The following is a 22,100-nucleotide window of genomic DNA, read 5'->3' as shown; positions in this document are numbered from 1 at the left end:
CAGTAGAGAGAGAGGACTTTTTTATCCTTTTTTAACCATGTATTACTTTTCTAATTAAAGGCCAGAGGGAAGTATTTACAAGTAAATTCCAATTCTTTTCATATAGTACTACACAGCTCTTTTAAATCTCTAGTGGGCTTTTGGTCAGGAAATTGTTTTCAAAAACCAAACTCAACATTCTAACTATAGTTGTTGTATCTGACGTAGGGAAGGAAAAAAAAAAAAAAAACCGACTATGATTTTCCCAAACCTGTCTTATCCCTTTAAAAACAAAGTTTAACATTAAGTAAAATACCAAGGAACAAAATTTTAGCAATGCAAAATAACATTAGCTGAAGGAAAGTTATGACCAACCTATCCATATTGAAAAGCAGAGACATTACTTTGCCAACAAAGGTCCGTCTAGTCAAGGCTATGGTTTTTCCAGTGGTCATGTATGGATGTGAGAGTTGGACTATGAAGAAAGCTGAGTGCCGAAGAATTGATGCTTTTGAACTGTGGTGTTGGAGAAGACTCTTTGAGAGTCCCTTGGACTGCAAGGAGATTCAACCAGTCCATTCTAAAGGAGATCAGCCCTGGGTGTTCATTGGAAGGAATGATGCTAAAGCTGAAACTCTAATACTTCGGCCACTTCATGCAAAGAGTTGACTCATTGGAAAAGACCCTGATGCTGGGAGGGATTGGGGGCAGGAGGAGAAGGGGACAACAAGAGGATGAGATGGTTGGATGGCATCACCAATTCGATGGATGTGAGTCTGAGTAAACTCTGGCAGTTGGTGATGGACAGGGAGGCCTGGCGTGCTGCGATTCATGGGGTAGTAAAGAGTCGGACACGACTGAGTGACTGAACTGGAACTGGACTGGAAGGTACTTTAAGCTTAAATGTTGCTAGTAAGACAGAATTGATCTCTTGCTATCCATCCAACCTGACAGTTCAGCCCCTTTCTCCTATAGATTCTATAGGAAATACTCTTACTTATTCATAGTAATGACAAAGCAACAGAAACACCTCATATCTCTTATCAATTTGTTTCTTAAGCACAACTTGTGAAAGCAGAGTAAGAAATAACAGGTAAACATGATATGATAAAGAAATAAAAATCTATTTTATACCTACACAGAGGTTTTAATTTTATTCTATATATTAATAAAATATAATACATAATTATATAATAAACATATAAATACACATAAGTATGCATGTCTGTGTATATACATATGTGTATGAAGTAGAAGTGGTGGTGGTGGTGAAGTGGTAAAAACTCTGGAGTCAGAATACTCAGGATCAAATCCTGCTGTTACAGCTGAATGACCTTAGATAAGTTACACAATCCACTTAAAAATGGCTCCATTTCCTCTTTTACAAAAAGAGTAACTGTAACAGTAACTTCTCCACTGACTTATTGTGCAAATAACATGCAGGATTTAGCATACAAAAATTGTTCATCAGTTCAGTTCAGTTCAGTCACTCAGTCGTGTCCGACTCTTTATGACCCCATGAATCGCAGCACGCAGGCCTCCCTGTCCATCACCAACTCCCAGAGTTCACTCAGACTCACATCCATCGAGTCAGTGATGCCATCCAGCCATCTCATCCTCTGTCGTCCCCTTCTCCTCCTGCCCCCCAATCCCTCCCAGCATCAGAGTCTTCTCCAATGAGTCAACTCTTTGCATGAGGTGGCCAAAGTATTAGAGTTTCAGCTTCAGCATCATTCCCTCCAAAGAAATCCCAGGGCTGATCTCCTTTAGAATGGACTGGTTGGATCTCCTTGCAGTCCAAGGGACTCTCAAAGAGTCTTCGCCAACACCACAGTTCAAAAGCATCAATTCTTCGGCGCTCAGCTTTCTTCATAGTCCAACTCTCACATCCATACATGACCACTGGAAAACCATAGCCTTGACTAGATGGACCTTTGTTGGCAAAGTAATGTCTCTGCTTTTGAATGTGCTATCTAGGTTGGTCATAACTTTTCTTCCAAGGAGTAAGCATCTTTTAATTTCATGGCTGCATTCACCATCTGCAGTGATTTTGGAGCCCCCCAAAAATGAAGTCTGACACTGTTTCCCCATCTATTTCCCATGAAGTGATGGGACCAGATGCCATGATCTTCATTTTCTGAATGTTGAGCTTTAAGCCAACTTTTTCACTCTCCTCTTTCACTTTCATCAAGAGGCTTTTTAGTTCCCCTTCACTTTCTGCCATAAAGGTGGTGTCATCTGCATATCTGAGGTTATTGATATTTCTCCTGGCAATCTATTATCATCATTAAAAGCTGTCTCTCCCCCCGAACTGTAAATTTTGATTACAATCTAACACTATTAGCAACCAAGGGAACAGATGTATTTTTCTACATTTTTCAGTAGCTTATCATTTGCTAAGGCTAAAAAACAAACAAGACTGAGGAGATATATATGAAAATGTTTGATTACATGATTTTGCAATTATATTGCAAAATTAATGATGCAAAACTATAACATTTTAAATTGTATTCTGAAACATCAAAGTATAAAGATTATTTGGTCAACTATATCATCATATTTACTGTTAAGAGAATCAACAATAGGTCTGTCAAATGCCAATAATTCTAGAAATGATATTATTTGCAGTGTGTTAGGCCTTTAGTTACTTGAAGGTAAGTTCATCATGTTCATAGAAACATTTTCCATTATTTTGACAGTTGCAATATATCCTTGCTTATCTTTAATAACTTTTAGCATTAAGATCTATCTTCACTTTGTACCTTTCTTTAAAAGAGAAAGAAAAAAATAAGGAGAGTAACAGAGCATTTACAAAAGTCATGATCTTCACAGTATTTACACTGTCGTGTCACTAAATTTCCAAAGATAAAGTCACATCTCCAAAGCTTAGGTAATATCAACAATAGCTGATAATGCTAAATAATAGTTTTTAGAGAATTATTTTTATACCTGTGTTTTCTTATGAGGTACTTGCAATGCCGCAGTAAGTAATCTTTTGAAGGCCTACACAATTTCAGTGACCAGAAGTCATCTAATCTCATCTTTGGGGAGCATGATTTTCCTGGATTCCCACCAAATAAATAATGAACCTATAATAAATAAAGAAAATCAGATATTTTAAAAATGCATGCATACTCAGGAAAGTCGTAGTAAAATTTCTTCATTTTGGTAGTAGTGTATAACATGTAACTTGTTTAGCTTTACTCATACCAAAAAAACTAAAACATTCCTGCATGTACCAAAGGCTTCCTCTGATTTTTCTCAAGTTTTCATTTTACTTTAAAGTACTGTGATTACTTCCTTAAATTACATTTCATGTTAAAATAAGCTGTATTATCACAGTTACACTGAAAATGAAAGACATAAAAATAGAGCAATGGTAGTAAGAAGCTATCCTAAGATACAGTTTGCTTAGGCAACAAATAATGGGGATTATCAAGTTAATCAAGGGTCGATCATAATAAAAAATCATCTTTTAAAAAAACTGACACACAAGTTGAATTACTGAAGGTCAAAAATAGCTAGAAGTTTTAAAAATTTTAGCATCTTAACTTTTGTTGAATATGTTTCAATATGAATATAATTGAATATTAGCCTTAATGCTGAATATTAAATGAGATGTACGATTTGTGAAATAACTTTTAAAATATTATTCTATCATATAATTAATACTGTTAGATAGTTAGAATAGGAAACAGGAGTCCAATATAGCAGTGGCTAAAAGACAAAGAAAGGAAAAAGACCACAAAAACAGAACAAAGGAAGTTCCAAGGACTGGAGTGAGAACCTCAGGTGAAGCAAACAGCCCTCCTGGCTAGCCCGATTTACACAGGGCAGGCTCAGGGGGAGGAGAAAAGTCATATAAAAAGAGGAGTCAAAATTGAGCCCAGCGCTTCTTTTGGGTTGGCCCACCCTCACTCCTAGAGGATGCATTTTCCCTTGCTTGCCAAATAAAACTGAGCTGTAACTGAGCTGTAGCACTGGTCCACTGCTTAAACTGAGCTGTAACCAAGCTGTAGCACTGGTCCACTGCTTAAACTGAGCTGTAACCAAGCTGTAACACTGGTCTGCCACTTCAATTTTTGCTGTGGCAGGACAGAATGAGGAAATTACACGCTCCCCTGACAATACCACACAAGAAATGTGAAAGGAATGCAATAATGGCATAATGACACTATTAAAGGTTTAGTAATAGTCTGTATTCAAAGTGGTAAAGCATTTTTTGATATTTTGAAACATTTATAATCAGCAGTGTTATACAACAGAGATATTAGTTCTATCCTATAGATGGGAATTCATTTAACCTTCACTTTGGGAGACTCTCAGAGAAAGGGGTTTTAGTTATTCAAATGGTATCATTTACCTAAAGATCTCAAATGATTGAGAATTTAACAGAAAGAATATGGTTCTGTCAGTAATTTACTATATAATCTGAGCCCAATTATTAAACTATATGTAAAGTTTAAGGGAGAAATACCTAAAGAAACCACACTAAACACTTAGTGACACGAAAACTTCAGAATTCAGAACTATTTTCACAAGGCTGATGGAATAGATATGTCAATCATAGGAAAAATAAAGATTTCTTACACAACAGGAAAATCTAAAATCAGGAAGTTATATATATCTTTTCATATCATGGAAAAAGGTATACAAGTGCTGAAAACTGTGTATCTTCTACTTGAATATTCATATTATAGAAACAATAGGCCATGCTATATATCAGATCTATGCAGCTAAGAAGCAATAGCCACTGGCCATTTTCATAAGAAATGTGCCAGGAACTATGGATTATGCAAAAATGTTTATTCTTTTAAGGAATTTCAGGGAGAAGTGATATCTGTGCTACATATTCTAGTAAATGTTGGTTATTTTTATTCAGATCTACTGAAAATAATCAGAAACAGTTATTTTGAGATTCTTTCTGATTGTACGTCATAGAAAGTTTACCGGTCAATGTAGTTAGGATACCTTGTGTAATTCATCATATACAAGCTGATGGGCAAATCTTGGACATGGTTCTTCCTCCTGAAGACTTTTACTTGGATTATCCTTTGCAGCTTGATCATTCTTATAGACACAAGACCTGTAAGACATTGCTTTTAAGGCATTCTATCCTAGAAAATTAGCAGTACACATAAGGTTAATATAATTGTAGCAAGCAAGTTAATGCAATGTCTAATTACCAACAAAAGATTTATAAATTTGTTCACATCAAATCTTAAGGTTCTAGTCACTCTCATATAAAATAATCCGAGTTTGTTAGAACTGAGTTCTGAAGTTCTTTAATGTCCATCAAAATCTCATTTAAGAACAACCTACTTTGTGTTATGAAATAGGATCAGCATATATGAAGGCTTAAACCAAAGGTTGAAAGAGATGATATCATGTTTATCTATTATACAATAAAAACTCACAACAGATTGCTTTCATTCTTACTATAAATAAATGTCCTATTTAGAAGATAACAAATCCCTTAGTTGCCGAGCATCACCTTCCATTACAGAATGGAAGTTCTCAGAAGTTCCTCTGTTCTGGAGAGTATTCACTTAGGTAGTACTACAGAACATTAGAGCTGGGTCCTCTAGGTCAGTGTTTTTCAAAGAAAAATGTATAGCAGTTCTGTGAAGTGCTCTGTGACAAAAGGGTCCTAGGTTTGAATATGCTAAATAATAATACTCCCCTTCCCTCAATCTTGCTCTAGTCAAACTGCTTCATTTCATAAAAACTAAGAAAGGCCTGGGAACATTAAAAATACATTGTTCTCAAGCTTAACCATCTACATGGTAGCAATAGCTAGACTAAAATATAATTCTCCTGATGCTCAGACCAGGAGATATCTACTAACTGAAAAATTCAGAGGTAAAATCCATTGCTGGACATCATTGTAAACATGGGCACCAATACTGACTCTTCCAATCCCTAATACTGATATTAAAATATATGACATCACAAACTAAGGTAAGCCTTCTACCTCCCTCTTCTTCTGAATAAACCGACAACCTCAACCTTAACCTCAAAGAAATGTTACACAGGGATTTCAACACAGACAAGAGCTACTTACCAACTATTTCTTACAATATCATAAATCCAGAATGAATTTCTGACATTCTCTTCCCTCTTTTCCTTGTCTTTGCTGAGTCCAGATAAGACATGTATTTCATTCAGCTCTGGATCAATGGTTGCTCTCTGTGTGAATCCTGTCATTGGAACTATAAATTGAAAGAGAAAACAAGAGGACAGTGTTAGCATTAGGTAACAGGTTAGTACTACTTCAGCACTTATCTTCTAACATATGACATAACTTTTATATTAAACAACAATCAAATGTTTATTGCCCTCTCCTCACTCTAAAACATAAGCTCTATAAGGGCAAAGGTTGTTTGGATCACTGTTTTGTTCCCAGTACCTAAAACAACTGCCAGGCATGTAACAGTTACTCAACTATTTGCTGAAATAAATGAATGATAACTATCAGGATGGAGTTAGAAGGAGAAAAGAGGTAGAACGAGTGCGCAATATAATTATTTTTATTGAGGGAAGGGGCAATGCTTTATTTAACTGATTTATTCTCTTGACTGGTTCTAATTTAATAGCAGAGACAAAATATTTCAATCTTGACTAAGAAAAACAAAAATTTGACGCACAGGTTTGTTTAATAAAGTCAAAGTCATCTAAAATACCTGTTCAAGACATATAATGAAATGACAAAGATTCCAGGAAAAATACATATCTGGGGGTAAAATATGTCATTTTGTTTTCCAGAGTGGTTTGCACTCCCTCAGTCAGTCAGTTCAGTCGCTCAGTCGTGTCCAAATCTTTGCGACCCCATGAATCGCAGCACGCCAGGCCTCCCTGTCCATCACCAACTCCCGGACTTCACTCAGACTCGTGTTCATCAGGTCACTGATGCCATCCAGCCATCTCATCCTCTGTCGTCCCCTTCTCCTCCTGCCCCCAATCCCTCCCAGCATCAGAGTCTTCTCCAGTGAGTCAACTCTTCACATGAGGTGGCCAAAGTATTGGAGTTTCAGCTTTAGCATCATTCCTTCCAAAGAAATCCCAGGATTGATCTCCTTCAGAATGGACTGGTTGGATCTCCTTGCAGTCCAAGGGACTCTCAAGAGTCTTCTCCAACACCACAATTCAAAAGCATCAATTCTTCGGCGCTCAGCTTTCTTCATAGTCCAACTCTCACATCCATACACGACTACTGGAAAAACCATAGCCTTGACTAGACGGACCTTAGTTGGCAAAGTAATGTCTCTGCTTTTGAATGCGCTATCTAGGTTGGTCATAACTTTTCTTCCAAGGAGTAAGCATCTTTTAATTTCATGGCTGCAGTCACCATCTGCAGTGATTTTGGAGCTGAAAAAAATAAAGTCTGACACTGTTTCCACTGTTTCTCCATCTATTTCCCATGGAGTGATGGGATTGGATGCCATGATCTTCGTTTAGAGTCAATTTTATGAGAAAATATTTTCCTGAGAAACCCATTAAATGAGTGATGGTCATTTTGCATTATCCAGTAATTTGCAAAACAGTGAAATGGCAAATGCAAATCTTCTCACTATTGTTACTTGGAAATATTCAGTTCAGTTCAGTAGCTCAGTCGTGTCTGACTCTTTGCGACCCCATGAACTGCAGCACGCCAGGCCTCCCTGTCCATCACCAACTTCCGGACTTCACTCAGACTCACGTCCATCGAGTCAGTGATGCCATCCAGCCATCTCATCCTCTGTCGTCCCCTTCTCCTCCCGCCCCCCAATCCCTCCCAGCATCAGAGTCTTTTCCAGTGAGTCAACTCTTCGCATAAGGTGGCCAAAGTGCTGGAGTTTCAGCTTTAGCATCAGTCCTTCCAATGAACACCCAGGACTGATCTCCTTTAGAATGGACTGGTTGGATCTCCTTGCAGTCCAAGGGACTCTCAAAGAGTCTTCTCCAACACCACAGTTCAAAAGCATCAATTCTTCAGCACTCAGCTTTCTTCACAGTCCAACTCTCACATCCATACATGACCACTGGAAAAACCATAGCCTTGACTAGACGGACCTTTGTTGGCAAAGTAATGTCTCTGCTTTTCAATATGCTAACTAGGTTGGTCATAACTTTCCTTCCAAGGAGTAAGCGTCTTTTAATTTCATGGCTGCAGTCACCATCTGCAGTGATTTGGGAGCCCCCCAAAAACACCTATTTCCCATGAAGTGATGGGACCAGATGCCATGATCTTCGTTTTCTGAATGTTGAGCTTTAGGCCAACTTTTTCACTCTCCTCTTTCACTTTCATCAAAAGGCTTTTTAGTTCCTCTTCACTTTCTGCCATAAGGGTGGTGTCATCTGCATATCTGAGGTTATTGATATTTCTCCCCGCAATCTTGATTCCAGCTTGTGCTTCTTGCAGCCCAGCAATTCTCATGATGTACTCTGCATATAAGTTACATAAGCAGGGTGACAATATTCAGCCTTGACGTACTCCTTTTCCTATTTGGAACCAGTCTGTTTTTCCATGTCCAGTTCTAACTGTTGCTTCCTGACCTGCATACAAGTTTCTCAAGAGGCACGTCAGGTGGTCTGGTATTCCCATCTCTTTCAGAATTTTCCACAGTTTATTGTGATCTGCACAGTAGTAGAAATATAATTTTGTGATTGACAACATACTTGCCACAGATCTAAAAACAATGTCGTTGTTACAGTATTAAATTTCCTTTATACAAAGTATCATATACTGGAAAAGCTACACAAACATCAGCTTGAAGTAAAACATCTCAATCAATCCATAATAATACGGAAGCAGATGCTAACCACACCGATACTCATTCATCTTCATCTACTTTAGTAGGGTCAAATAATGCAATATTGACTTTTTCCTAGTTTAATCCATCTATCTTTATATTCATATTCAATAAATTTGTTAGGAATATTTTAGAGACTATCCGAATGTACCCCACAGTAAATATAGTAAAAACTGTATGCACACACACATATGTAACATATGCATCCATAGAAAAACACATTTATCTTAATACACACATACACCAACCTAACCTTAATAATAACCTCAACTCTCATTCTACACCATTTTTAGTGGTCATGTAAAGCCTTGTATTTTCTAATTAAACCCTGGTAAACTTTCAAAAGTACCTTGGTTCTGACCTGTTCCTCAGATAATCTTGGAAGATAAAACAGTAAAGAAATGAAATCATTTTCATTAATGGTAGAAGCAGAGGACATAACTGCCTAAATTTTTTGCCCTGAAATTTCTTCATTCCATTTAGAATTCTATAGCATGGGTTGACAAACTATGGCTCCATCTGATTTGCTTAGGTTCAAATCAGGCCTCAGTCAATCATTCACACTGTGTCTGTGGCTGATTTCACCCCACAATAGCAAGGTTGAGTAGCTGCAATGGCAATAATTACAGCTGGTTCTTCACAGAAAACATCTGCTAATCCCTATTCTATAATCTTTTAAAATGCAAATATCAGAGATGTATGACTTATAAATGAATGCAGCAAACTGCTTACCTTAAATAAGGACCCACTGAGGAAATGGAAATTTCTGGGTGGAATGGACATCAGTAGAGTGGGAAAGAGATTTTGAATTATATTAAAACAGGGCTGGAGTCACTAAGAGGACAATAAAGGAGTCCTGGGCTACACAAGGCAAGGAAGAATGCAGAGGGATGTAAGACCAAGTTTTACATGCTTCCTCGTCCATACTGTCACATTTTTACCTAGAAGCAGCTTTGTAACACATGAAAAAAATGACAAGTGTTCCTTCTTAAAAACAAAAGCAGTGGGCCAGTTTACAATACTTAGGGAGGCAAGACTTCCATGTTTACCAAATGTGTATTATAAGAATTATAAAAAGTTATTTTGATTATAAAGCATATTAGAAAACATATACTTCCCATTTCTTTGCTCTTTCACATACAATATGTCTTTTACTCTACGTAACACTGATTTTCGCATCAGACTTATATATTTAAATCTTTTATTGGCTTTTTAAACAACTTTACTGAATATTAACCAAATACCATGTGATTCACCTATTTACATAGCTGGGTTGTTTTTTTTTTTTTTATCCACTGTAAAAATATCATCATAATCTAGTTTTAGAATATTTTCATCACTCCAAAAACAAACCCTGTACCCATCAGGAGTCATTTCCCACCCCCTTTTGCCCACTGGGTCACAGCATCATTTGACATGTCTACCAACAATGAGTGTGCAGCAGAGACAGGCACAGTGAGAGGATCCTGAGACACAGAGATCAATCAGAAGGCTGTTAAGAATGCAATAGAGTGGAATGAACAAAAGCAGGAAGGAAGTATCAATAAACAAGCATTTATTTCCATCAGCACAAAAATATAAAACTCTCTGAACTGGCTTAAGAGAGACGTGGAATGGAAACTTGTGAAAAATAAGAGTAAAAATGTTTCACTGAAATTTTTTGGAGGTTTTCAAATATTTTACTCTAAAATATTCAAATGCAAAATCTCTCAAGGACAGAATTTCTACTAATTCTTAAGTTTACAGATCTTTACAAATATAAGTTTTATTGCATACTAATGACAAGAAAAATGTTCACATATAAAATATTTACATACATGTGAATAGAAAAAAATATGAAAGTACATAAAAATAATAGTTACTGGAGAGGGGGAAGTTAGGACATTTTAACTTTCTAACTGTATAATATGAAAACTTCCAATATATATTGCTTTTATAGTTATAAGAAAAGAAGAACAATCTAAATCAAAATATAGAAAAAAAAATCTGGGTATACATACTGGGAACTTTTAGTAATAAGTGAAAAACTCACACATCCTCTCAAATTTCTCAAGGACAAAATATTTTACATTAATATTTGAAATGCTGCTATTTACATGGAAAGAGAATTCAGGTTTCAAAAGACAATTTTAATGGCACTAAAAAACCCTTTGTTTTTAAATCATTTAGTTACAAACTAAAACTAGAGATTAAAGTATTTTTTCTCTAAAAACTAAAAATGAAAACTTATATCTAAAGAGTTCCTAAAATTAAGGGTTAATTCAAACTTACACTGAATGCATCTATGTTAATGGCCTTTCGCTTAAATTTTACAAACTGTACTTAAGTTTAATTCCTATTTCCATTCCACTCTACAGACACTAACAATTCAAAGAACATTTCAATAAGAAACCAATAAAAATAAAGCTTTTCCTCTAATTTGAAAAGATACACCCAGCCCAGTATTCATAGAAACAATCTTTTCAATAACCAAGACATGGAAGAGATTTAAATGTCCACTAACAGGTAAAAGGATAAAGAAGATGTATGTGTGTAGAAATATATATAAACACGACTCCGCCACAAAAAGAATGAAATAATGCCATTTGTAGCAACATGGATTTTGCCTTTTCATACTGTTCATAGACAGATGGGCACAATAAAGGACAGAAATGGCAAGGACCTAACAGAAGCAGAAGAGTTTAAGAAAAGGTGGCAAGAATACACAGAACTATACTAAAAAAGATCTTAATGACCCAGATAATCACGATGGTGTGATCACTCACCTAGAGCCAGACATCCTGGAATGGGAAATCAAGCGGGCCTTAAGAAGCATCACTATGAACAAAGCTAGTGGAGGTGATGGAATTCCAGCTGAGCTATTTCTAACTCTAAAAGATGATGCTGCTAAACTGCCACACTCAATATGCCAGCAAATTTAGAAAACACAGCAGTGGCCACAGGACTGGAAAAGGTCAGTCTTCATTCCAATCCCAAAGAAAGGCAATGCCAAAGAATGCTCAAACTATCAGACAACTCCACTCATTTCACATGCTAGTAAGGTTATGCTCAAAATCCTTCAAGCTAGGCTTCAGCAGAACATGAACCAAGAACTTCCAGATGTACAGGCTGGATTTAGAAAAAGCAGAGGAACCAGAGATCTAGTTGTCAACATCGGGTGGATCATAAAGAAAGCAAGAGAGCTCCAGAAAAACATCTACTTCTGCCTCATTGACTACACTAAACCCCTTGACTGTGTGGATCACATCAAAGAGTGGAAAATCCTTAAAGAGATAGGAATACTCAGTTCAGTTCAGCCGCTTAGTTCTGTCCATCTCTTTGCGACCCCATGGATTGCAGGACACCAGGCCTCCCTTCCATCACCAATACCCAGGGTTTACTCAAACTCATGTCTGTTGAGTCAGTGATGACATTCAACCATCTCATCCTCTGTCGTCCCCTTCTCCTCCTGCCTTCAATCTTTCCCAGCATTAGGGTCTTTTCAAATGAGTCAGCTCTTTGCCTCAGGTAGCCAAAGTATTGGAATTTCAGCTTCAACATCAGTCCTTCCAATGTATATTCAGTACTGATTTCCTTTCCTTTCCTTGGTCCTCCTTGCAGTCCAAGGGACTCTCAAGAGTCTTCTCCAACACCACAATTCAAAAGCATCAATTCTTTGGCACTCAGCTTTCTTTATAGTCCAACTCTCAAATCCATACATGACTACTGGAAAAACCATAGCTTTGACTAGACGGACCTTTGTCAGCAAAGTAATGTCTCTGCTTTTAAATACGCTGTCTAGGTTGGTCATAACTTTTCTTCCAAGGAGTAGGCGTCTTTTAATTTCATGACTGCAGTCACCATCTGCAGTGATTTTGGAGCCCGTCAAAAATAAAGTCTGTCACTGTTTCCACTGTTAAAAATACTAGACCACCTTATTTGTCTCTTGAGAATACTGTATGCAGGACAAGGAACAACAGTTAGAACTGGACACAGAACAACAGACTGACTCAAAATTGAGAAAGGAAGTATGTCAAAGCTGTATACTGCCACCCTGCTTATTTAACTCATATGCAGAGTACATCACGCAAAAGACTGGGCTGGATGAATCACGAGCTGGAATTAAGACTGCCAGAAGAAGTATCAACAACCTCAGATATGCAGATGATACTACCCTACTGGCAGAAAGCAAAGAGGAACTAAAGAACTTCTAAATGAAGGTGAAAAAGGAGAGTGAAAAAGCTGACTTAAAACTCAACATTCAAAAAACTAAGATCATGGCCATCTAGTCTCAACACTTAGTGGCAAATAGATGGGGGAAAAGTGTTAATTAACAGTGACAGATTTCATTTTCTTGGGCTCCAAAGTCACTGCGGACAGTGACTGCAGCCACAAAATTCAAAGATGCTTGGTCCTTGGAAGAAAAGCTACGACAAACCTAGACAGTATATTAAAAAGCAGAGACATCACTTTATCAACAAAAATCCATATAGTCAAAGTTATGGTTTTTCTAGTAGTCATGTACAGATATGAGAGTTGGACCATAAAGAAGGCTGAGCACCAAAGAATTGATTGTTTCAAACTTTAATGCTGCAGAAGACTCTGAAGAGTCTCTTGGACTACAAGGAGATCAAACTAGTCAATCCAAAAGGAAATTAACCCTGAATATTCATTTGAAGGATTGATGTTGAAGTTGAAGTGCCAATACTCTGGGCTCCCTGATGCAAAGAGCTGACTCATTGGAAAAGACCCTGATGCCAGGAAAGACTGAGGGCAGAAGAGGGAGACAGAGTTTGAGATGGTTGGATGGCATCACCGACTCAGTAGACATGAGTTTGAGCAAACTCTGGGAGATAGTGAAGAACAAGGAAGCCTGGCATGCTGCAGTTCACGGGGTCGCAAAGAGTTGGACAAGACTTAGTGACTGAACAATGACAACAGCAACATGGATGCACCTAGCAATTGTTATACTAAGTGAAGTCTTTAGAAAAAGACAAATACCATCACTTATATGTGGAATCTAAAATATGACACAAATGAACATATTCAGAGAACAGGACCAGACTCACAGATAGAAAATAAACTTATGGTTACCAAAGGAGAAAGGGTAGGAAGGGATAAACTAGGAGTTTGGGATTTGCAGATACAAATCACTACATCCAAAATAAACAACAAGGTCCTATTTATGGCACAGGGAACTATATTCAGTATCCTGAATAATCTATAATGGAAAAGGATATGATGGAATCATTTTGCTGTACCAGAAACTAATACAGCATTGTAATTCAATTAAAAAAAAAATAAAGTTTTTCATATCTACCTTCAAAAGAAGTCTGGATTTGTTACCTCCTTTGTAAACAGAAGGAAAAAAAACTTACTTTTCATTTTAAGCAAAGATTTTATGAATTCTTACTAAAGAAAATTACATGTTAAATGTTACATATATATAGAAACCAAAAGTTATGGTCTAGCCCTAGTAGGCATTTTAGAGTTGAATTTTTACTACCAACAGCTGCTGCTTATTAAATCAAAAGGTTGGGGCTTTTGGTTTTAGATAGCAAGCTAAACCTTAACCACATTTTTCTTCCTTCCCAGCATCCCACTTGAAATGGCAGAATTCTAGCCAAAAGAAAAACAAAAAAACAGGACTGGAAATGTCAAGAAAGTACCAACAGATAAGAAATTCTGAGGTATCTTGAGAAACAGCAGTTGGGATTATACTGACAAAGAAATCACAGCCAAGGAAGAGAGCCCAACCCACTAGCAATATAAGATGGAAAATTTCTGAGTAAATTATCAAATACAAAAAGCAGGAGTGGACCCTGAGAAAGACTCCTGTGGGGAGCTTATAATAAGGACAAAGGGGCCTGAGCAAGAATGAGAGCAGAGCTTTAGTGACTCCAAATCTTCACCACAGATGCTAGATGAAGATAGGAAACAAGGCAGCTGTGCTTTGATAACCATGTACATGTCCCAGCCTGCCTTCCTATCCTCAGTTTATGCATCCTGTAAGAAAGCCTGCATGCATATAAGCTTGCATTCTGTAAGAAAGGTTGCAAAACTGTCAGTCAGAGTCTGGTTAAAGTGAGATGTCTACTGAAAAAAAAGAGACATACAATGCACAGGAAACCACTGTCAACTACCTTCTTTAACTAATATAGTCCTTTATTAAAGAATTTTGATGTTTAGATAAGAATCACATGATAATATAAGAAAAAAAAATCAGCAATGTAAAGAGAGGGACCTAGATGAACAAACAGAACAACAAGAAAAGATAAATCACAGAAAGGAACAGAACTCTGAAGAAAAAACACAAACTCATTTTCCTTGTAGAAAGTAAAGAAAATATTACATGTATAACACAAAAATAAACTTCCACAAAAAAGAGGCAGAAATTATGAAAAGACATTAAAAAGTAAAACTATAACAGAAAATCAAATAGAATGAAAACAAAATGTGTATAGGAAAAACAAAGTCAGTCATTTCAAGATATAACTGACAAAGTATTAGAATATATAGCATAAAGATATAGAAATTATGATTAAGATATAGAAAAATGTTAAGGGACACAGAGGATAAACCCATGGAAGTAAAAATTTTCTCTGAAAAGTACGCCAGAAGGAGAAATGAAATAATGTAGAAAAAAGAAATAAAGAAAACTTTCCTGAACAAAAGAAATAAGTGGGTGTTCTGTTTGAAAGAGCCTGGGGTACTAAGCACACACATATACACACATCTCCCAGTGAAATTTCAAAAATTCAGGGATTAAAAGAAAATTCTAAAAGCTTCCAGAGAGAAAAAGCAGGTTATTATATACAGAGGAATAAGTATCAAACTAACATTAGACCTTTTATCAGTAATAAAGAATGCTAGAATATAACTAAGCAATTAACAAAATTTTTCTTGGAAATAAAGATATGGAACTAAAAATTCTATTTCCTATTAAACTAGCAATCCCAATAGTGAGGGCAAAATAAAGGGATTTTTGGACCAGCAAATATATTTAAGTTTATACTGATGACTGCATCTGAAAAAATTCTTTGAGGAGCTAGTCCAACTAAACAAAAATGAATCCAACAAAAAGAAAGACATGGGATAGAAGAAACAGTGGCAGTGATTCAGTGATAGTGAAGTCACTCAGTCGTGGCCGATTCTTTGCGACCCTGTGGACTGTGTCCATGGGATTCTCCAGGCAAGAATACTGGAGTGGGTTGCCATTTCCTTCTCCAGGGGATCTTCCCGACCTAGGATCGAACCCAGGTCTCCCGCACTGTAGGCAGATGTTTTACCATCTGAGCCACCAGGGAAGTCTATATATGTGATATATGACACAGGAAAAGAAAAGGAAGCTTGAAAGGAAATGAAGGCCCATTAGGTCTTAAGCACTGTGTATAAGACATTTTGGAATGAAAAAGTTTTAATAATGTAGAACATTTTTTCCTCTGTAAGTCCAATCACAACACTTGAATTTATATAGTGCCCCTTCCCCCTCTGTCATATTTGGATGCTTAGAATTTTGATCCTAATGTTTCCCTTCAGTCAATAATAAATTTCCTCAAGATAATTTGATTACCACCTCTCACCTCTAGATTTCTCATGTCTCACTTTCAAATGGGTTTCAATATGGGTCTTCATTTGGTAAACTTCAAGGCAAAAACATCTGATAATATTTTATTTTATCACCATATGAAAGTTAGGGGGATATAAATTGCTTGGTTCACAGACATTTTCCTTGAGTATTTTCAAAGTTTACTATTTTCTTCCATTCACTTTGCTGTTGAAATGATACCTAGCTATCTTGTTCCCTACAGATCACCAACTCTTTCTCTGAAATCTTTAAGAATTTGCTTTACATCTTTAACATTCCTAATTTTACTTTAATAAATATGTCTTAAGTATGTGTTCTCCCTTATTTTTCCCATTTAGCATACTATAAACCCTTTCACCAATCTGAAGCCTTTTATCTTTGAATTCTAGGAAACTTATCTCTTCAATTATCTTTATTTCTTCAATTATTTCATCTTCTTAAAATTTCATTTTTGTCTTCTCCTGGAATTGCTGTTAAGATGTTGGTACTTGCACAGTTCTTTTCTATATCTTTTCCTTTCCCATATATATGAGTGTCTCATTTCAAATTATTTTCCCATTTAAGTTATTACTATTTACTGAGAATTCTCTGTGCTAATTAGTAGGTCTGTTGGTTATCTATTTTGAATATAAAGTAGTGCACACCTGTCAATCCCAAACTTCTAATCTATCCCTCCCCCATGACACTGGCCCTCTGATAACCAAAAATTGGTTCTCTAAGTCTGTGAGTCTGTTTCTGTTTCATAAATAAGTGCAATTTGTATCATTTTTTTTAAGATTCTGCATATGCATGACATCATATATCTTTCTCTGATTTACTTTATTCAGTATGATAATCTCTGGGTCCATCCATGTTGCTGTAAATGGCATTACTTCATTCTTTTTAATGGCGGAGTAATATTTCATTGTATATATATGTACCAATCTTCTTTATCCATTCATCTGCTGATGGCCCTTTAGGTTGCTTCCATGTCTTGGTTATTGTAAACAGTGCTGCAATGAACACTGGGTGCTGCTCTTTCTATTTTCCATCTCTTCATCTTTATTTCTTTCCTATTTCTTCCTGGAAGAGTAGTCATTCTAATCTTTCAACTAATTAATTCATTCATATCCATTCTATTTATAATATTTGTTACATTCTTCATTTCAAATATATTTTTCATACTTAATATCTCCATTTGGTTCTATTTTTATAATCTTATTTCATTTTATGAATATGTGTTTCCTCATATCTTTATACTGATCACAGTTGTTTTAAATTCATGGTTCATCTATTATAATAATCCTGCTTTAGATCATGTATGCTGTTACCTTACTAATTTCTTTAGGGACAGCTGAAATCCTCAAATGTTTAGCTTTATTGGTCTGTGAGATAATGTTTCTCGGGTATCAGCAATTCTATCAAGATATGTACTAGGGGTCACCAGAGGCCAGGCCTTAACTACCATCAGCACCAATGAGTTTAAAAAAACTGGAGGGAAAGAGTCATCGGGTAGATAATGAAGCATAGAAACTGAGAATCGATACATCACATACATCCACACCTTTATGCAAGTATTTCCTAGGTTGAAACCCTTCGGAGGAAGTAGAAGGTAGTCTCCCTGGACTTGAAGTTACAGAGAGGAAGAAATGAATTACTGAGAGTAGATGGTCAGTCCACATCTGTTTTTATCAGTACTTCACTGCACTAGGGTTTCTGCATTGCCATAATGTTGTTCTCTGGATTCTGGAACTAGTGGTATGGGCTACTACTGCCAGTTTCCATAGTGAAGGAACAAGAATTAACTCAAGGTATTTTAGTGGAGAGGCTGCCTGAGTCTCCGAGTTCATGGAGGCCAGCTGCCTCTCATTTTATTTTTTCAAGAATGATTTTGGGAAAAGGAAACAGCAGCTTAGGTTAGTTAGCTATGTTGGCAGAAATACTTTTCATTTCGTAGCATTCTATATTATTTGAACTATTTTATTAATTATGCATAACATCATTTCTGCAATAATTTTATAAAAATAAAAACTAGTCTAACAAAATTGGCATTATCAAAAACTAAAAAGACCTAAAGGTCAAAACTAAGAAAGAAGTTTTCTGTCCAACATGTCATAATGATTAATTCTGTATTAGTTCTCTTCCCAAGAAGAAAACAAGCCTGTCTTGAAAAGATTTAATAGTTTTTAATGGTAAGAGAAACCCAAGTAAGGTAGGTGTTCCAAGAGGGCATCAGAGGGCAGACACACTAAAATCATAATCACAGAAAACTAGTCAATCGGATCACATGGACCACAGCCTTGTCTAACTCAATGAAACTAAGCCATGCCGTGTGGGGCCACCCAAGACGGGCGGGTCATGGTGGAGAGGTCTGACAGAAAGTGGTCCACTGGAGAAGGGAATGGCAAACCACTTCAGTATTCTTGCCTTGAGAACCCCATGAACAGTATGAACAGGCAAAATGAAAGGATACTGAAAGAGGAACTCCCCAGGTCATTAGGTGCCCAATATGCTACAGGAGTTCAGTGGAGAAATAACTCCAGAAAGAATGAAAGGATGGAGCCAAAGCAAAAACAATACCCAGTTGTGGATATGACTGGTGATAGAAGCAAGGTCTGATACTATAAAGAGCAATATTGCATAGGAACCTGGAATGTTAGGTCCATGAATCAAGGCAAATTGGAAGTGGTCAAAGAGAAGATGGCCAAGAGTGAACGTCGACAGTCTAGGAATCAGCGAACTAAAATGGATTTTAATGGGTGAATTTAACTCAGATGACCATTATATCTACTACTGCGGGTAGGAATCCCTTAGAAGAAATGGAGTAGCCATCATGGTCAACTAGAGTCCAAAATGCAACACTTGGATGCAGTCTCAAATGATGCAATCTCAAAAACGACAGAATGATCTCTGTTCATTTCCAAGGCAAACCATTCAATATCACAGGAATCCAAGCGCATGCCCCAACCAGTGATGCTGAAGAAGCTGAAGTTGAACGGTTCTATGAAGACCTACAAGACCTTTTAGAACTAACACCCAAAAAAGATGTCCTTTTATTATAGGGGACGGGAATGCAAAAGTTGGAAGTCAAGAAACACCTGGGGTTAACAGGCAAATTTCGCCTTGGAATATGGAATGAAGCAGGGCAAAGGCTAATAGAGTTTTGCCAAGAAAATGCACTGGTCATAGCAAACACCCTTTTCCAACAACAGAAGAGAAGACTCTACACATGGACATCACCAGATGGTCAACACCAAAATCAGACTGATTATATTCCTGGCAGCCAAAGACGGAGAAGCTCTATACAGTCAACAAAAACAAGACCAGGAGCTGACTGTGGCTTAGATCATGAACTCTTTATTGCCAAATTCAGACTTAAATTGAAGAAAGTAGGGAAAACCACTAGACCATTCAGGTATGACCTAAATCAAATCCCTTATGATTATACAGTGGAAGTGAGAAATAGGGACTAGATCTGATAGATAGAGTGCCTGAAGAACTATGAATGGAGGTTCGTGACACTGTACAGGAGACAGGGAGCAAGACCATCCTCATGGAAAAGAAATGCAAAAAAGCAAACTAGCTATCTGGGGAGGCCTTACAAATAGCTGTGAAAAGAAGAGAAGCGAAAAGCAAAGGAGAAAAAGAAAGATATAAGCACCTGAATGCAGAGTTCCAAAGAAAGGCAAGGAGAGATAAAGCCTTCCTCAGCAATCAATGCAAAGAAATAGAGGAAAACAGAATGAGAAAGATTAGAGATCTCTTCAAGAAAATTAGAGACACCAAGGGAACATTTCATGCAAAGATGGGCTCGATAAAGGACAGAAATGGTCTGGACCTAACAGAAGCAGAAGATATTAATCAAGATGGTGTGGTCACTTACCTAGAGCCAGACATCCTGGAATCCAGACATCCTTGACTTCCATCCTGGAAACCAAGTGGGCCTTAGAAAGCATCACTATGAACAAAGCTAGTGGAGGTGATGGAATTTCAGTTGAGCTATTTCAAATCCTGAAAGATGATGCTGTGAAAACTGCTGCACTCAATATGCCAGCAAATTTGGAAAATTCAGCAGTGGCCACAGGACTCAAAAAGGTCAGTTTTCATTCCAATCCCTAAGAAAGGCAATGCCAAAGAATGCTCAAACTACTGCACAACTCCACTCATCTCACACGCTAGTAAAGTAATGCTCAAAATTCTCCAAGCCAGGCTTCAGCAATACGTGAACCGTGAACTTCCTGATGTTCAAGCTGGTTTTAGAAAAGGCAGAGGAACCAGAGATCAAATTGCCAACATCCACTGGATCATGGAAAAGGCAAGAGTTCCAGAAAAACATCTATTTCTGCTTTATTGTCTATGCCAAAGCCTTTGACTATGTGGATCACAATAAACTGTGGAAAATTCTGAAAGAGATGGGAATACCAGACCACTTGACCTCCCTCTTGAGAAACCTATATGCACGTCAGGAAGCAATAGTTAGAACTGGACATGGAACAACAGACTGGTTCCAAATAGGAAAAGGAATATGTCAAGGCTGTATATTGTCACCCTGCTTGTTTAACTTCTATGCAGAGAACATCATGAGAAACGCTGGACTGGAAGAAACACAAGCTGGAATCAAGATTGCCGGGAGAAATCTCAATCACCTCAGCTATGCAGATGACACCACCCTTATGGCAGAAAGTGAAGAGGAACTAAAAAGCCTCTTGATGAAAGAGGAGAGTGAAGAAGTTGGCTTAAAGCTCAACATTCAGAAAACGAAGATCATGGCATCTGGTCCCATCATTTCATGGGAAATAGATGGGGAAACAGTGGAAACAGTGTCAGACTTTGTCTGGGCTGCAAAATCACTGCAGATGGTGACTGCAGCCATGAAATTAAAAGATGCTTACTCCTTGGAAAGAAAGTTATGATCAACCTGTTGCTAAGTCACTTCAGTCATGTCCGACTGTGTGACCCCACAGAAGGCAGCCCACCAGGCTCCACCATCCCTGGGATTCTCCAGGCAAGAACACTGGAGTGGGTTGCCATTTCTGTCTCCAATGCATGAAAGTGAAAAGTGAAAGTAAAGTCACTCAGTTGTGTCTGACTCTTTGCGACCCCATGGACTGCAGCCCACCAGGCTCCTCCGTCCATGGGATTCTCCAGGCAAGAGTACTGGAGTGGGTTGCCATTGCCTTCTCATGTTAGCATATTAAAAAACAGAGACATTACTTTGCCAACAAAGGTCCGTCTAGTCAAGGGTATGGTTTTTCCAGTGGTCATGTATGGATTTGAGAGTTGGACTGTGAAGAAAGCTGAGCGCCGAAGAATTGATTTTGAACTGTGGTGTTGGAGAAGACTCTTGAGAGTCCCTTGGACTGCAAGGAGATCCAACCAGTCCATCCTAAAGGAGATCAGTCCTGGGAATTCTTTGGAAGGAATGATGCTAAAGCTGAAACTCCAATACTTCGGCCACCTCATGCGAAGAGTTGACTCACTGGAAAAGACTCATGCTGGGAGGGATTGGGGGCGTGAGGAGAAGCGGACGACAGAGGAAGAAATGGCTGGATGGCATCACACCGACTCGATGGACATGAGTTTGAGTGAACTGGAGTTGGTCATGGACAGGGAGGCCTGGCGTGCTGTTGTTCATGGGGTCGCAAAGAGTCGGACATGACTGAGCAACTGAACTGAACTGAACTGAATGGGTAGTACCCACAGGAGGGGCAAAGGACAGAAGATCTGCAACATATAATATTTTAAAGCATTTCAGATTCAACTGCTAAAAAGTGACTGAATGC

The 22,100-nt window shown here is 37.6% G+C and overlaps 1 protein-coding gene across 1 annotated transcript in view; it reads right to left on the bottom strand.

Moving 5' to 3' along the window:
- MKLN1 (muskelin 1) overlaps positions 1-22,100 on the bottom strand; it is a 203,524-nt gene that overhangs the window by 19,723 nt on the left and 161,701 nt on the right. Inside the window, exons 13-15 of the mRNA XM_068972702.1 lie at positions 6,044-6,191; positions 4,951-5,065; positions 2,929-3,068 (exon numbers count right to left, since the gene is read on the bottom strand). Of these exons, the coding sequence (XP_068828803.1) occupies positions 2,929-3,068; positions 4,951-5,065; positions 6,044-6,191 (403 nt within the window). The remainder of the gene's footprint in view (positions 1-2,928; positions 3,069-4,950; positions 5,066-6,043; positions 6,192-22,100) is intronic.

Source organism: Capricornis sumatraensis, chromosome 5 (assembly GCF_032405125.1).
Source record: "Capricornis sumatraensis isolate serow.1 chromosome 5, serow.2, whole genome shotgun sequence".
In the NCBI taxonomy this organism is placed as follows: domain Eukaryota; kingdom Metazoa; phylum Chordata; class Mammalia; order Artiodactyla; family Bovidae; genus Capricornis; species Capricornis sumatraensis.
This window is presented reverse-complemented; position numbering and strand designations above follow the sequence as displayed.